The sequence below is a fragment of the Myotis yumanensis genome, unplaced genomic scaffold (assembly GCF_028538775.1).
Source record: "Myotis yumanensis isolate MYYU_CA2020_CCGP unplaced genomic scaffold, mMyoYum1.0.hap1 SCAF_1, whole genome shotgun sequence".
In the NCBI taxonomy this organism is placed as follows: Eukaryota; Metazoa; Chordata; class Mammalia; order Chiroptera; family Vespertilionidae; genus Myotis; species Myotis yumanensis.
This window is the reverse complement of record NW_027223752.1, coordinates 231,189,484-231,207,529: the sequence shown is the minus strand read 5'-3', so window position 1 is coordinate 231,207,529 and position 18,046 is coordinate 231,189,484. Positions and strand designations below refer to the sequence as shown.

The 18,046-nt window shown below is 41.4% G+C and overlaps 1 protein-coding gene across 11 annotated transcripts in view; it reads right to left on the bottom strand.

Moving 5' to 3' along the window:
- The window catches only part of LCORL (ligand dependent nuclear receptor corepressor like), a 150,216-nt gene that overhangs the window by 92,286 nt on the left and 39,884 nt on the right, over positions 1 to 18,046 (bottom strand). For all 11 annotated transcript variants that reach the window (XM_070398837.1, XM_070398847.1, XM_070398826.1 and 8 more), the window contains exon 2: positions 373 to 438. In XM_070398837.1, coding sequence (XP_070254938.1) covers positions 373 to 438 — 66 coding nt within the window. The remainder of the gene's footprint in view (positions 1 to 372; positions 439 to 18,046) is intronic.

Here is an 18,046-nt window from a genome sequence, read left to right as displayed (position 1 = left end):
CTGAACACATATGGCAGGATTTCTCAGAGTGACAATCTGAGTTCTAGAATGCCTATATCATAAGCAACAGGCACCTGAACCCTTTTAAGTCCTCTTTAAATTCCCTTTACAGGGAATGTAATGTATAAAATGACAAAAATCAAATTTTACCACTGAGCCAAAACAAACTTCATTTACAATTTTGATCAGTATACTAATTTTTTTAAAGATTATAACATCATGTAATAATAGGAATCACTTTTATGTATTCATTTAAAATATTTTTAATTAAACAATAACACAAATTCATGTTTAGTATAAAGTTAGTGTAGAACAACCATTTCTCATTTGTTAAATGGGACAGAAGGTTAAAATTTTGAAATAAAACGTTACCTTCAAATAAACTGAGGTCTCTTCGTAGCCGTGGTCCATAAAGCCCTTCTAAAATACTCTCAAAACCTGTGTTATTAAAGAAAGAAAAGAATATTAACTATGAAAGAAAGCTTAATTTTACAATAACAAAAAACCATAAACTCTATAGGAATCAGCAAATTATAAACTTAACATACTATAAGGTGTCATTTTTCCTTTAGTTGAATTAATTTGAACTAGGAAATACATAACATAATAGTCATATAATAACTATCAGAAATTACATGATTATAAAGAAATATTCAAATGTAAATGTTCACTACTAAAACAGGTAAACATTTTTGTCATTTAGAAATATTCCCAGGTTAAATTATTACGGGCAGATTTCTTTTGTAATAATTTTGTAGAGAGGAGAAGAATAACTAGAAAAGATGTATAATTCTGTTTATATTTGTTAACACCATATGTTAGCTTATAACAAGTAGCATCTTGAACCTCAATTACCAAAATGAGTAAATGAGTGCCAGTGGGGAGATATTCTTGCTATGAAAAGTATGATGGCCCCGGCCAGGTGGCTCAGTTGGTTGGAACATCGTCCAGGGCACCAAAAAGGCTGCAGTTCGATTCCAGGTTGGGACACATAACTAGGCTGTGGGTTTGATCCCTGTAGGGGTGCCTATGGGGGGCAATCAAGTGATGTTTCTCTTTCACATGGATGTTCCCCCCTCTGTCTCCCTCTCTCCCCTTTCCCCTCTCTAAAATCAACAAACATATCCTCGGGTGAGGATTAAAAAAAATATGAGGTATAAAAAGTTAACCTACTTGTAAAAATCATGACAATAATTTATTCATGGGTATGGAGTATTTTAAAAAATTATTGAAAATCTTGTCAAGTTAAAAACCTCATTCACGAACTTACATAGTGTTCTACTTTCTGGATATACTAATTTTAAGATTTTGCAATTTTCTTTTTGAAATCTGTATTATATTAAATTTTAAGCAGTTTTTTGATAAACTACAAGGCATCCAAAGGAAAATGACCAGAATGGCAAAATAACTGGGAAATTAAGAAAAGGAACTACTTAAAGAATGCTTAAATTAGGGAGGGAAAATATTAAAGGTAGAATGATAGATCTGAAAAATGAAAGACAAAGGATATTTTCTCAGTGATATTCCTAAATTGTAAAAATGCAGAAATACAACTCTAGAAATGTTCCATAAATCATGCTTTAAAAAGACATGTTAACATCTCTATAATCAAGATGCGTATTCAAGTCAATGATGTGTCATAGTAAAAAAAAAAAAAAAAGTAACATTTTTTTTCACATAGAACATGAAGAAATGATGCATCTTATCCTATATAATAAAAGGCTAATATGCAAATAGACCAAATGGCGAAACAACTGGTCCCTATGACACCCACTGACCACCAGGGGGCGTGCGCAGAACATGTGGGCATCAGCTGCGGCGGGATGGTGGAGCAAGTGAGTGGGGGCGCCAGGCCAAGGCAGAGGGCGAGCCTCTGGTGGTTATTGAAAATTCTTTAGTCCCGTGCTCCGTGGTCTCGCCTGGTGCTTGTACCCACGACTGGCACCAGAGCTGCCGCTCACAACCACCGCCGGCACCCAGCACTGGCCCCAATCACTCGGTGCCATCAGTGGGAGTGGCGGCTGCCGGCACCAATTGCCCCTCAGGGCTTCTCCACCTCCCCCTGCTCTTGAGGGGAGATTGGGATTGGCAGCTGCCTCTCCCACCTGCTGCTGGCAATGGCCCTGCTTCCATCCGCTGCTGGTGCTGGAGCTACCGCTCACACCACTGCCAGCGCCGGCCCCGCTCGCACCCGCAGCTGGAGCCGCTGCTCGCACCTACTGCTGGTGCCCAGCGTTGGTCCCGATCGCTCGACATCATCAGCGGGTGCGAGCAGCAACTGCCAGCCCCAATCACCCCTGAGGGCTTTTCCATCTCCCCCTGCTCCTGAGGGTGATCAGGGCAGCAGCTGCTATTCACACCTGCTGCTGGCGCCGGCCCCAATTGCTTAGTGCCTTCAGCAGGTATGACCAGGGCCAGTGCCATCAGCGTGTGGGAGTGGTGGCAGTGGCAGTGGGGCTGTGGGCAGACAGGTGACCGGAGGCCACGGCAGGAGGAGCCAGGCGGGGCCGCGAAGGATGGGCTGAGACCCGCCCCTGTGCCTACCGCAGCCTCATGGTCCACAGTTCCTTTCAGGTGCATGAATTCGTGCACTGGACCCCTAGTAACTTATGATGTCTTAGATTTAACAAAGTAGTTATCATGGAACTTAGGAAATATGCACTTAATAAAATCTTTGTGAAATGATTCAGTACTAGTTCTCAGGAGTGGAAATTTCAGGCAGAAAAGTGAATGAACTAGAACCAGAGAGCGCTTTCAAGAACACTATCGAAAAGACTTTCCTACTGGGTAAAACCTCAGAGCGAACAAGCCCCAAATCTCTTTCTATTACTAAGATAATCTAATTCTATTTTGCTGTGATCATGGACTCCAAAAATTAACAATTCAAACAAACTATTTTAGGATGTCATTCTATTGTATATCAAACAAAATATATAGCCTCATCCTATATAAGTTTACTAAATTGGATTTCTCATAAATTGCTGGTGGAATGCAAAATGACACAACCATTTTAGAAAAGTTTGACAATTTCTAGTAATTTAACATGCACTACCACACGATCAAACAATCCCACTCCTAAATATTTACCAAACAGAAATGGAAACTACACTTACACAAACACAAGTATTCATAGAGTTTCAGTCACATTTACTCCAAACTGGAAACAATCCAATGTCCTTCAACCACTGAATGAAAAAACAAACTGGCACAATGGAATACTACATAGCCAAAGGAACAAACTACTGATACATGCAACAACATGGATATATTTCAAATGCATATTGTTAAATGAAAAAAAAAAAACAGACTCAAAGCATATATTTTATGATTTCACTTATTATTCTCTGGGAAAAGCATAACTACAGAGTCAGAGCAGACCAATGGTTGCTAGTGCCATGTTACCTAGCTAGGTAAGGAAATAACTATGAAGAATCACAAAACAACTTTTAGGGATAATGGAACTGTTTTATATCTTGTTTATTGAGAAGTTGGTTATCCAATTGTTTGTGTGTCAAAACTCATAGAACTGTATTCTGTAAATTAAATCTTAATAAACCTTGCTAAATTTTTTTTTTTAAAGAAAAGGCATAACAGTTTCTGCAGCAGAGAAAGGTGAAGGTCAGTAGATGACTTGATGGGTTCATCCTTAAAAAAGAAACAAGCAAACTAAAGTCAATCATGAATAATGGTCAAGGTTTAGAGTAAAGATGGAAGACTAAAATTTAGGTGTCAAAGTCATCAGTAAATTTAATAGGGAAAGGTAATTAGACAAATGAAAACATGCTAAAAGTCACTAATCATCCGAGAGATGCAAATCAAAACGACAATGCAGTCCCATCTCACACCTGTCAGGCTGGCTATCATCAACAAATCAACAAATGACAAGTGCTGGCAAGGATGTGGAGAAAAAGGATCCCTTGTGCACTGCTGGTGGGAATGCAGACTGGTGCAGCCACTGTGGAGAACAGTATGGAGTTTCCTCAAAAAAACTAAAAATGGAATTCCCATTTGACCCAGTAATCCCACTTCTAGGAATATATCCCAAGAAACTAGAAACACCAATCAGAAAGGATATATGCACCCCTATGTTCAAAGCAGCATAATTTACTATAGCTAAGATTTGGAAACAGCCTAAGTGTCCATCAGCAGATGAATGGATTAAAAACTGTGGCACATCTATACAATGGAATACTACGCTGTTGTGAAAAAGAAGGCATTCTTACCGTTTGCAACAGCATGGATGGAACTGGAGAGCATTATGCTAAGTGAAATAAGCCAGTAAGAGAAAGGTAAATATCACATGATTTCACTCATTTGTGGAATACAATGAACAACATAAACTGATGAACAAAAACAGATCCAGAGACAGAGAAGCATTGATCAGACTGTCAAACCTCAGAGGGAAGGTAGGGGAGGGCGGAGAGGGGGAGAGATCAACCAAAGGATTTGTATGCATGCATATAAGCCTAACCAATGGACACAGACACCAGAAGGGTGAGGGCATGAGTGGGGTGGGGTGGGGGAATATGGGAAGATAAGGACCCGTATGTAGGTCCCAGCAATCGGATCCTGAGAACCACTACAGTACAGAAAACTGGGATCTTAAGCCAGCCAAAGGAACACTCACTTTTTCATTTTATTTTTTTTATTACTTTGTTATCTCTTTTTTTCTTTGTTTTCCTGTTTTTGTTAGTTGCTTTATTTTCTACTTCTTTTCACATTATTTTTCCATCACTCTATTTTATTTTTATTTGCTATTTTATACCATTTTTGAAATCAAATTTTTTGTAAATTTATTATTATTTTTTCTCGTTCTCTTTCCTCTTATCCACCCATCCCCTTTCTACTTCCTCTTTACTGAACTGAGATCCTCCCCATATTCATCCAATTCTTAACTTTATCTTCTATATATAAGCTCAGCATCTACAGATTCTGCCCCCACCCTCTTTGCTGGGGGTTTGGTGTTTGTATTTTTATTATTTTTTATTATTATTATTTGGTTTGTTTTGTTTGTTTATCTATTGGTTCTGTGGTGTTTATATATAATCTCCTTTTTCTTTTCTCTCATCTTTTTCACTCTCTTCGATATCACTTACACTCTCTTTTCTCGTCCCTAATTCTCTTTTCTCAGGTGGTCACTTATAGTGGGGTTATTATTGTCGTGAGTACATTCGGGCTTTGGTTCCTTTGTGTCGTGTATTGTCGAGGTGAATTTTATCCTGTCTGGCCAGGTGCTAGAGAGTGAGCCTCATAACCAGAAACCTGGAGAGGAAACTCCATCCACAAACGGGTCAATAACACCCCAGACTCAACTACAGAGGCAGGAAGAAGGCAGCAGTGAGGGAGGGAGCGTGAGTCAGTGAGGGACCAAAAGAGGAGTGTGTGGTCATGTGGGATGTGTGTGTGTGTATGTGAGTGAGGCACAGATAGATCCCGCAGGACCTTAGGGGTCAGGCTAATCAGACTCGCCTAACTAGGCAGCCTCTGCTACCGTTGTAAGCAGTTCCGGGAGGCCGGCTCGCCCTCAGAAGCCTAGCGTTTTTAAGGGGAGAGCTGCTGTAACTGGGAGCCAGGCCTCACCTCAACCCAGGGTGCCCTCAGATAACACCTGGGATTCTACAGACACCCCTGCCAGGGACCTGCTACCTCAGCTGTGGTCCCACAGTCACCGAGTCTCCAGCCACCCTGGGTGGAGGCTCCTGTGAGTTCTCAAGTGTGCTCCCCTCTGACCGGCCCAATGCCTTAGCTCGAGGCACTGCAACCACGCAAGCAGCAGACACGTGACCAGCCCACTCCTGTCCAAGGAGCAGCAGCCCTGTGAGCAGCCTGCCCCAGGGCTAAGAGCAGAAGCCTTACGTGGCCTGCCCCTGCCAAAGGAGCAGCAGCTGTCAGCTGTGTGAGCAGCCTGCTCCCTCATCCGAGGAGCAGCAACCACGTGAGCAGCCTGCCCCGTCTGAGGAGCAGCAGCCGCACGAGCAGCCTGCCCACGATTGAGGAGCAGCAGCCCCACGCAGCCCGCCTCCATCCGAGGAGCAGCAGCTGTGCAGCCCACACCCTCCTCCTGTCTGAGGAGCAGTAGGTGTGTGAGAAACCTGCCCCCATCCAAGGAGCAGCAGCTGCACGAGCAGCATGCCCCCATACGAGGAGCAGCAGCGGTGTGAGCAGCCCATACCCATACAAGAAACAGCATCGCCTCGAGCAGCCCACTCCCATTCAAGAGAGCAGTAGCTGCCCGAGCAGCCTGCCCCAGTCCGAGGAGCAGCAGCCACACGAGCAGACCACCCACGTCCGAGGAGCGGCAGCACTGCATAGTCCACACTGGTCCGAGGAGCAGCAGACACACGCAGCCTGCACCTGTCCGACGAGCAGCACCTGGGTAAGCGGCCTGCCCCCATCCAAGGAGCAGCAGATACACGTGCAGCTTGCTCCCGCCCAAAGAGAAGCAGCCACACAAGCAGCCCAACCCCCGTACGAGAGCAGCAGCCAAGCAAGCAGACAGCCCCCGTATGAGGAGCAGCAGCTGCATGTGCAGCTCATTCCAGCCCGAGGAGCAGCAGCTGCTCGAGCAGCTCGCCCCTGTCTGAGGAGCAGCAGCCACACGAGCAGACAGACCGACCACATCTGAGGAGCGGCAGCCCTGCGCAGCCCACACTGGTCCAAGGAGCAGCAGCCAAACCCAGTCTGCACCTGTCCAACGAGCAGCAGCTGGGTGAGCATCCTGCCCCCATTCGAGGAGCAGCAGGCACACAAGCAGCACGTACCCCATCTGAGGAGCAGCAGCTGTGCGAGCAGCCCGCATCCGTACGAGGAGCAGTAGCCCTGTAAGCAACCTACCACTGTCAAAAGAGCGGCAGCCTCACGAGCAGCCTGCCCCATCTGAGGAACAGCAGCAGCGTGCAGCCAGCCCCGATCCAAGGAGCAGCAGCCATGTGAGCAGTCCGCGAACATCCGAGGAGAAGCCATGTGAACAGCCCGCACCCACCTGAAGAGTAGCAGCCTCGTGATCAGCCCACCCCTGTCCAAGGAACAGCAGCTGTGCAATCAGCCTCACCTACCAGCCAGAGGAGACACCACTGCTGGGAACAGCACCCACCAGAGGAGCTGCTGCCAACTGAGGAGCAGCCACTACCGCAACCACTTGAGGAGCAACTGCAGCCCGAGGAACCACTGCCACCCAAGGAGCAGTCCCTGCACCACTCGACATCTAGATCAATCAGTGAGACCAAAAATGGGTATACAAGGAAACCCCAAAAGGAAAGAAAATGAGGAATCGCCAGAAAAGCAGCTTAGTGAAACAGAGGCATGCAATATGTAAAAAAAAAAAAAAAAAAAATTCAGAATAAGTGTCCTAGAGTGCACAAACCAGATGGAGGAAAAAAATCAACAACTTATGTAAGAATCAAGAAGAAATGGATGAAAAAAATCAATAAATTATGTAAGAATCAAGAAGAAATGAAGAGTGATATAGCTACAATAAAAAACACCATGGAAAGTTTCAACAGTAGACTAGGAGAAGCAGAGGACCGAATTAGTGAATTAGAAGACGGGGAAGCAAAACACACACAAACTGAACTGCAATTGGAGAAAAAAATTAAAAGACAGGAGGAGAGCCTAAGGGAGCTATGGGACAACATGAAAACGAAGCAACATACGAATAATAGGGGTGCTAGAACAACAAGAAGAGGAACAAGGGTTAGAAAACCTATTTGAAGAAATAATGTTAGAAAACTTCCCTGAGGTGGGAAGAAAAAAGTCACACAAGCACACAGAGTCCCAAACAAGATGAACCCCAAAAGACCCACACCAAGACATCATAATTATGGCAAATGTTCAGGACAAAGAGAGAATCTTAAAGGCTGCCAGAGACAGAAAGTTACATACAAGGGATCTCCCATTAGATTATCAAATGATTTCTCAACAGAAACACATCAGGCCAGAAAAGAATGGATGGAAATTTACAAAATGATGCAAAGCAGGGGACTGAATCCAAGAATACTCTACCCAGCAAGGCTATCATTCAAAATTGAAGGGGAAATAAGAAGCTTCACAGATAAAAAAATGCTAAGGGAGTTTATCACCACCAAGCCAGCAGTGCAAGAAATGCTAAAGGGACTGGTGTAAAAAGAAGAAATAAAAAGCTAAGAAAGAAAACAGGCACAAAAAATAAAAATGGCTACAAATAAGTACCTTTCAATAATAACTTTATTTTTTTATTAAATATATTTTATTGATTTTTTTACAGATAGGAAGGGAGAGGGATAGAGAGTTAGAAACATCGATGAGAGAGAAACATCGATCAGCTACCTCCGGCACACTCACTACTGGGGATGTGCATGCAACCAAGGTACATGCCCTTGACTGGAATAGAACCTGGGACCCTTGAGTCCGCAGGCTGACGCTCTATTCACTGAGCCAAACCGGTTAGGGCTCAATAATAACTTTAAACGTAAATGGACTAAATGCTCCAATCAAAAGACATTGAGTGGCTAAATGAATAAAAAAACATGACCCATATATTTGCTGTCTATAAGAGACCCACCTCAGAATAAGGGACTCACACAGACTGAAAGTGAAGGGTTGGAAAAATATCTTTCAGGCAAATGGAAGTGAAAAGAAAGCTGGGGTAGCAATAGTTATATCGGACAAAATAGACCTCAAAGTGAAGGTCATAACAAGAGATAAGGAAGGCCACTTCATAATACTAAAGGGATCGATACAACAAGAGGATATAACCCTGATAAACATATATGCACCCAATGCAGGAGCACCCAAATACATAAAAAAAACTCCTGGAAGATATCAAGGGAGAGATTGAAAACAATACAATCATAGTAGGGGATTTTAATACACCACTGACATTACTGGATAAATCCTCTAGACAAAAAAATCAGCAAAGAAACAGCAATCTTAACACTCCGGTGTGGGGTGAATTTCCCGCCAAAATATAAGATGGCGCGGGCAATTATTTAGGTTTCCCGCGCAAAATCAGGGATTTTTATGATACCTATTACCCCAATGGGTATGAAACGGTTCGCATACGCAGGTAGGTATCTTTGTGAACGGCAAACAAACAAATATTTGGTAATACGCAGTTACAATCGGCCCGAGTTTACACGTTTCCCGCACTCCACCGCAAATCTATATGAACCGAGTTAAGACGGCTCCCGCGGAGTACGCGCAATTCACGCGAGCCGACTTAACTCGTTTCCCCCACTCCAAGTGTTAAAATGACTCACTAGATCAAATGGACTTAATTATGGAATATACGTTCTTCTCAAGTGCACATGGGGCATTTTCAAAAATAGACCACATATTGGGTCACAAGAAAAGTCTCCCCATATTCAAGAAGATTGAAATCATACCAAGCATCTTCTAAGTCCACAATGGCATAATATTAGAAATAAACTACAATAAAAACAATCCAAAACACTCAAGCACTTGGAAGCTGAATAGAATGTTATTAAATATTGATTGGGTTACCAATGAGATCAAAGAAGAAATTAAAAACATCCTGGAAACTAATGACAATGAAAACACAACAATCCAAAACCTAGGACACAATGAAAGCAGTCCTGAAAGGGTAGTTTATAGCTCTACAGGCCTACCTCAAAAAACAAGAAAAAATGGTAGTAAATCATCTAACTCTACAACTCAAAGAATTAGAAAGAGCAACAAGAAAAGCGCAGAGTGAGCAGAAGGAAGGAGATAATGATTAGAGCAGAAATAAATGACATAGTGGCCAAAAAGACAATACATAAGTTCAATGAAACCAAGAGCTGGTTCTTTGAAAGGATAAACAAGATTGATGAACCTCTAGCCAGGCTCACCAAGAAGCAAAGAGAGAGGACCCAAATAAACAAAATCAGAAATGATAGAGGGGAAATAACAACAGACCCTACAGAAATACAAATGATTGTTAAAAAATGCTATGAACAACTCTACCCCAACAAACTAGACAACCTGGATGAAATGGACATATTCCTAGAAAAATACAACATTCCAAAACTCAATCAGGAAGAATCTAAAAATCCCAATAGGCCAATAACTATGGAAGAAATTGAAGCAGTCATCAAAAAGCTTCCAGCAAACAAAAGCCGGGGGACAGACGGCTTCACAGGGGAGTTTTACCAAACATTCAAGGAAGAACAAAAACCTATCTTCCTCAGACTATTCCAAAAAATTCAAGAGGAAGGAACACTTCCAAGCTCATTGTATGAAGCCAGCATCACCCTAATAACAAAACCAGATAAAGACAATAGAGTGAAAGAGAATTACAGGCCAATATCCCCCATGAACATAGATACCCAAATCCTCAACAAAATCTTAGCAAATCGGATCCAGCAGCACATCAGAAAGATCATACACCATGACCAAGTAGGATTTATCCCAGGGTTGCAAGGATGGTACAATATCCGCAAATCAATAAACGTGATACATCACATAAACAAATTGAGAGAAAAAAACCACATGGTCATATCAATTGATGCAGAAAAAGCATTTCACAAAAATCCAACACCCATTTTTGATAAAAACTCTCAGAAAGGTGGGAATAGAAGGATCATACCTCAACATAATAAAAGCCATATATGACAAACCCACAGCCAACATCATACTCAATAGGCAAAAACTAAAACCATTTCCCTTAAGAACAGAAACAAGACAGGGATGCTCACTCTCACCACTACCGTTCGACATAGTACTGGAAGTAGTAGCCATTGCGATTAGACAAGAAGAAGAAATAAAAGGCATTCAAATTGGAAAAGTAGTAAAACTGTCCTTATTTGCAGATGACATGATATTGTACATAAAAAACCCTAAAGACTCCATCAAAAAACTTTTAGACTTAATAAATGAATTTGGCAATGTAGCAGGATACAAAATTAACATCAAGAAATCTATAGCATTTCTATACAGCAATAGTGAACTTACAGAAAGAGAGACTAAAAAAGCAATCCAATTTACCATCACACCAAAAAAATTAAGATACCTAGGAATAAACTTAACTAAAGAGGTAAAAGACCTCTACTCAGAAAACCACAGGACATAGAAGAAAGAGATAGAGGAAGACATAAACAGATGGAAGAACATACCATGTTCATGGATTGGTAGAATCAACATCATTAAAATGTCCATACTACCCAAAGCAATCTATAAATTCAACGCAGTTCCCATAAAAATACCAACGGCATATTTCACAGACCTAGAACGAACTCTCCAAAAATTCATCTGGAATAAAAAAAAGACCTCGAATAGCTGCAGCGATCCTGAGAAAGAAGAACAAAGTAGGTGGGATCTCAATACCAGATATCAAGCTGTATTACAAAGCCACTGTTCTCAAAACTGCCTGGTACTGGCATAAGAACAGACATATAGATCAATGGAATAGAATAGAGAACCCAGAAATCGACCCGAACCAATATGCTCAATTAATATTTGACAAAGGAGGTAAGAACATACAATGGAGTCAAGACAGTCTCTTCAATAAATGGTGCTGGGAAAATTGGACAGATACATGCAAAAAAATGAAACTAGACCACCAACTTACACCATACACAAAAATAAACGTGTAATGGGTAAAGGACTTAAATGTAAGATGGGAAACCATAAAAATACTAGAGGAATCCAAAGGCAACAAAATCTCAGACATATGCTGAAGCAATTTCTTCACCGATACTGCTCCTAGGGCACTGGAAACTAAAGAGAAAATAAATGGGACTACATGAAAATAAAAAGCTTCTGCACAGCAAAAGAAAATATCAACAAAACAAGAAAGCCCACTGCATGGGAGAACATATTTGCCCATGTTATCACTGATAAGGGTTTAATCTCCAACATTTATAGGGAACTCATACAACTTAACAAAAGGAAGATAAACAATCCAATCAAAACATGGGAAAGGACCTAAATAGACACTTTTCAAAAGAGGACATTCAGAAAGCCAAGAGACATATGAAAACATGCTCAAAGTCACTAATCATCCGAGAGATGCAAATCAAAACAATAATGAGGAATCATCTCACACCTGTCAGAATGGCAATCATCAACAAATGATAAGTGCTGGCGAGGATGCAGAGAAAAGGGAACACTCGTGCACTGCTGGTGGGAATGCAGACTAGTGCAGCCACTATGGAAGACAGTATGGAGTTTCCTCAAAAAGTTAAAAATGGAACTCCCATTTGACCCAGTGATCCCACTTCTAGGAATATATCCCAAGAAACCAGAAACACCAATCAGAAAGGATATATGCACTCATATGTTCATAGCAGCACAATTCACCATAGCTAAGATTTGGAAACAGCCTAAGTGCCCATCAGCAGATGAGTGGATTAGAAAACTGTGGTACATCTACACAATGGAATACTATGCTGCTATAAAAAAGAAGGCATTCTTACCATTTGCAACAGCATGGATGGAACTGGAGAGCATTATGCTAAGTAAAATAAGCCTGTCAGTGAAAGAAAAATACCACAAGATCTCACTCATTTTATGGATAATAAAGACCATTATAAACTTATGAACAAAAATAGATACAGAGGCAGAGCAGCATCGAACAGACTGTCAAACTACAGTGGGAAGGCCAGGGAGGGTTGGAGGGGCGGGGGGTAAGAGATCAACCGAAAAACTTGTGTGCATTCATATAAGCATAACCAATGGACACAAGACACTGGGGGGTAGGGGAGGCCGGGGGAATGTCAAGGGTGGGGGGCGGGAAGGAGACATATGTAATATTCTTTGTAATACTTTAAGCAATAAAACAAAATTAAAAAAAAAACTTGAAAAAAAAAAGAAGAATGACAAGAGTCCAGCCGGTGTGGCTCAGTGGTTGAGTGTCCACCTATGAGGAAAAAAAAAGACCCATATGTAATACCTTAATCAATAAAGGAAAAAAAGTAAAAAAATAAAACCATTTAGCTCTACTTAAGAAAGAAAGGTAATTAGCTGTCTACATGCTCATAGCATACTAAAAATTCCACAATTCTCAAAAATAAAGCTTTTTGTATCGGATAGAACAATGATTTGAAAGCAAAATCATGATACACACTACACAGAAAAACTCTATTTGGGAAAAAATGCTTTTAAGACTAAATGATAAAAAGCCAAATGTAAGGAAAATGTGATATCTTATCTAATAAAGAGGGAATATGCAAATTGACCATCATGCCATAATGGTCAAGATGGCTGCGCCCACAGTGGAGGCAGGGATTCAGTAACACAAGGTGGCTGCACACACAGTGGAGGCCGAGTTCCCATAACGAGCCTTAACGAGCAATCAGCAGGGACCTGAGGCTGCGTCCCCTGCCTGGTGGGGCTTGACAGGGGACCTCAGGCTGCTCCCCTTGCCCCGGTGCCAGGCTGGGGGACCTCAGGCCACGCCCCCCGCCCCAGTACCTGGCCAGTACCTTTGTAATAGGTTTCCATAATGTCTTCCATAGTATGCCGCGCCCCTCGCCTGGCAGGGCTTGACAGGGAATCTCAGGCTGTGCCCCCTGCCCAGCGGGGTTTGATGGGGGAACTCAGGGTGCACCCCCCCCCGGCCCCGATTCTGGGCTGAGGCTGCACCCCTGCCCCAGCACCAGGCCGAGGGACCTGAGGCTGTGCCCCCCGGCATGCGGGGCTTGACGGAGGATCTCAAGGCGTCCCCCCCGCCCGGCCCGGGGGACCTCAGGCCGCACACCCCACCCCAGCGCCAGGCTGGGTGACTGAGGCTACACCCCCCACCTGGTGGGGCTTGACAGGGGACCACAGGCCGCGTCCCCTGGACTGGGCCAGGGGCCCTCAAGGCACGCCCTCTGGCTCGGGTCGGGGGACCTCAGGCTGCACTCCCCGCCCCAGCGCCGGGGGACCTGAGGGTATGCTGGGGAACCTGAGGCTGTGCCCCTGCCCAGTATACACCGGGGGACCTGAGGCTGTGCCCCCTGCCCGGCGGGGTTTGACAAGGGTGGGGCCGGCTGGGTCTGAGTCTGGGTCTTGCGCGATTTTGAGGCACCGTGGGTGTGCAGGGACTTAACTCTGGGTCCCGCAGTGTGCCCGAGACTCTGACAGGAGGAGGATTTTCATATACATTTTACTAATTTTCTTTCATCTCTGACACTTCTATTATAGAGAAAGGGCTAATAGCAATATTAAAACATTTCCTCTAATCAATCTCCTTTTAATGTGCACAAATTTCATGCACTGGGCCACTGGTGTTCATATAAATATGAGATTTATAGAAGAGTTTATCAGGTGATCTTAATTCCCTCCCTGATAAGTGAAATCAACTTCTATATGTACAGGTAGAAATTAGAAGAAATACTATTTTTAAGCCAAGAGACATATGAAAACATGCTCAAAGTCACTAATCATCTGAGAGATGCAAATCAAAACAACAATGAGGTACTATCTCACACCTGTCAGACTGGCTATCATCAACAAATCAACAAACGACAAGTGCTGGAGAGGATGTAGAGAAAAAGGAACACTCGTGCACTGCTGGTGGGAATGCAGACTGGTCCAGCCACTATGGAAGACAGTATGGAGGTTCCTCAAAAAACTAAAAATGGAACTCCCATTTGACCCTGTGATCCCACTCTAGGAATATATCCCAAGAAACCAGAAACACCAATCAGAAAGGATATATGCACCCATATGTTCATAGCAGCACAATTCACCATAGCTAAGATCTGGAAACAGCCTAAGTGCCCATCAGTAGATGAATGGATTAGAAAACTGTGGTACATCTACACGATGGAATACTATGCTGCTGTAAAAAAGAAGGAACTCTTACCATTTGCAACAGCATGGATGGAACTGGAGAGCATTATGCTAAATGAAATAAGCCAGTCAATGAAGGAAAAATACCACATGATCTCACTCATTCATGGATAATAAAGACCATTATAAACTTATGAACAATAATAGATACAGAGGCAGAGCTGCCTCAAACAGACTGTCAAACTGCAGCAGGAAGGCCGGGGAGGGTTGGGGGGCATTAGGAAGGGGGGTAAGAGATCAACCGAAGGACTTGTATGCATGCATATAAGCATAACCAATGGACATAAGACACTGGGGGGTAGGGGAGGCCAGGGGATTGTCAAGGGCGGGGAAAATAAAAAGGACACATATGTAATACCCTTTGTAATACTTTAAGCAATAAACAAAAAAATAAATTTTTAAGTTTACCAAAAAAAAAAAAAATTTGAGGTTATTCTACTTTACATAGCCTCTTTTATAACTAGTCAACCCTCTACTCCAGTAAGGTGTTCTTATCCTGTCTCAACTCTACTCCCAAAACACTCTGTTCATTCCTTTTTCTTTGCCTCTATAGGCCTCTCCTTCTTTTCCTTCTCCATTCCTTATTTTGCCTGGCTCAAAAATTCTAGGTCTTCTAAGAAAGCACCTGTAATAACACCATTCCTCATTAATATCTATTTGTTTTAAAATGCCTGTTTTGAAATACTTGTGACACACAATTGAAGTATCTTAATCTCTATCAATGAAGCCTCTCCAACTCCAAGTGTGGCTAACTCAACTGAATTCAGAAATGTGGTGTTTTGGTAGTTATACCTTTCAAATTTGAATATTTGAAATCATAAATATATTGGGAAATCTATTGTTTTCATAAGCCATAAAGTACCATTCTAATATTTGGCATCTAAGTCTATCCCATGATAGTCTCATTTAGCTGGGTAGATTAACAAACCCCCAATCAAACAAGAACAAAAAAAGATGCATCTTATTAAAAGATGCTTCCAGATCTTTGATTTGGAAAATACAGTCACCAAATCTATTACAAAAAGGCAAGAAGAATGTGTCTTTTATCCCTTTCCTAGGACAAATGACCAACCCTACGCAAAAATTTGGTTTTCTCCAACAACAACAAAATAATAATATTTTTCTTTATCTTCTCTTTGGCCCACTAATAATACAACTTCTGAAGGCCTAAACTTATGCTGAATCGAATCTCTCCTTTTCCTGGTCAAACCAAGTAATGGTGAGATACAGGGATTAGTGGGTAACTAAAAGTAGAGCAGTGGTAAAACTTGTTAATAATAAGTATCCATATTATAAACTCCAGAATAGGTTTCCATGCTGAAAATTTCTGCATTCCCCACTCTGCTTATCATAATGCTAATGATTAAAGTTGAAGTGATAGCTACAAATTAAATGCTAAATTTTTGTAATGAAAATACATCTGATGCAATGCTTTTCTAGTTAGTAAATTTACCTTCAGATGGATTCTTGAGTTGCTAGAGTCAATTCTATGTTTTAAAATCTGATTAAATGTATGCAATCATCACTCAAGTAGCAAATCTGGTAACTTTGACCTACATAACTGGCTGTCTTTTCCTACAGTCACAATTATTTACTGAAGTGCTTCTTCAGTTAGTATTCAAATGATAAATCCATTTAAATGTATCTTTACTTCTATGGTGGTGAATCTATGCACTATACTTAATATAAAACTTTACAGTCTGAAACTAAAATTAGTACACAAATTTCAATATTTTGTGTCTTCTAGAATCTTGTTATTAAAAACTAATTCTTGTATTTAAATACAACAGACATTAAGGCAAAAGGCAAGAGTTCAGACTTTTGGGATGGGTGACAGAAAAGATAGTGTCAGGGAAGGTTTTCCAGAAATAATGTTATGCAAACCGAGTCTTAGTGAAAGAATGAGAGTCAGCTAGACAAAACATGGAAGATCACATTACACATTTAGAAAAGGAGAACATCATGAATAAAGTCATAGGGAAAAGAGAGCTCAATACACTCAAGAACAGCACTTCACAATATAACTTTGTGTAATGATGGAATTTATCTGAATCTGTGCTCTCCAATACAGGGTGGGGCAAATGTAGGTTTATGGTTGTTTGTGTGAAAAATAATACAATAATTAGTAAATAATAATACAAGAATAAACAGTGTGTTTCACATACTCAAACTGTAAACCTACTTTTGCCCCTCCCTATTTGGAGTTGAAAAACTTATTTTTACATTTTATTTAGTTTTGTTAATTTAAATTTGAACAGCCATGTCAAGAAACTAAAAAAGTATGGCAAAAATAAAGACTGTGATGTGAAGGAAGAGCAGCATAAAAGGCTGAAGAGATATGCACAATATGGATCTTGAAAGGGCTAGCATGTTTTGCCAAGCAGTTAATTTTTAACCTGAGAGCAATGGTAGGCCTTTAAGTAGTCAAGAGACAGGATTAGTTTTGCATTCAGAAAAGATCACTCAAGCAGCAGTACCAACAGACTAAAATGGTAAGAGAATAAAGACAGAATGGTCAGAACACTTGCAGAAATACAGCAAAAGAAACAGAAAATAAATTTAGAGAGAAGTTTACTTAAGAGAAATAGGATAACTTTTAGTGATATAATACAATAAAATGGACTAATAACGATACCATAGCTTCATTATTTTAAGGTGGGCATGCGAGAAGTAAATACTTCATCACCGTAGAAGTAAAGATACACTTAAATGGACTTATCATTTGAATAGTAACTGAAGAAGCACTTCAGTAAATAATTGTGACTCTAGGAAAAGACAGCCAGGTATGTAAGTCAAAGTTATCCGATTTTCTACTTAAATGGTAATTGCATACATTAAATACAATATTAAGTAGAGCAGTATAGAAGAAAACTCGATATGTCTTCAGATACCGTCCTACTCCTACCCACCACTCTTGCCAATACTCAAACCCTAAAAAATGCCACACTGTATCCCACCTCAGACATCTACACAAAGCTGTTCTGTCAGCCTACTACACACATTCCAACCCCTATTCCCACCCCCAAACACGTCTGGATAAATCCTACTCAGTCTTAAAAAAAAATTATGGTTTTAAGAATCACTGAAACTGTAAAATTCCTAGAAAAAGTACAGGAAAAAAGACTCTTCACACTAGGTTGGCAATGCTTTTTTTTGTATATACCAAAAGCACAGGCAACATAGTAAAAAGAAACATGTGGGACAACATTAAACTAAAAAGCTTCTCCACAGCAAAATAAACTAGCAACAAAATAAATAGGCAACCTACAGAAAATATTTGCAGCCTTGTACT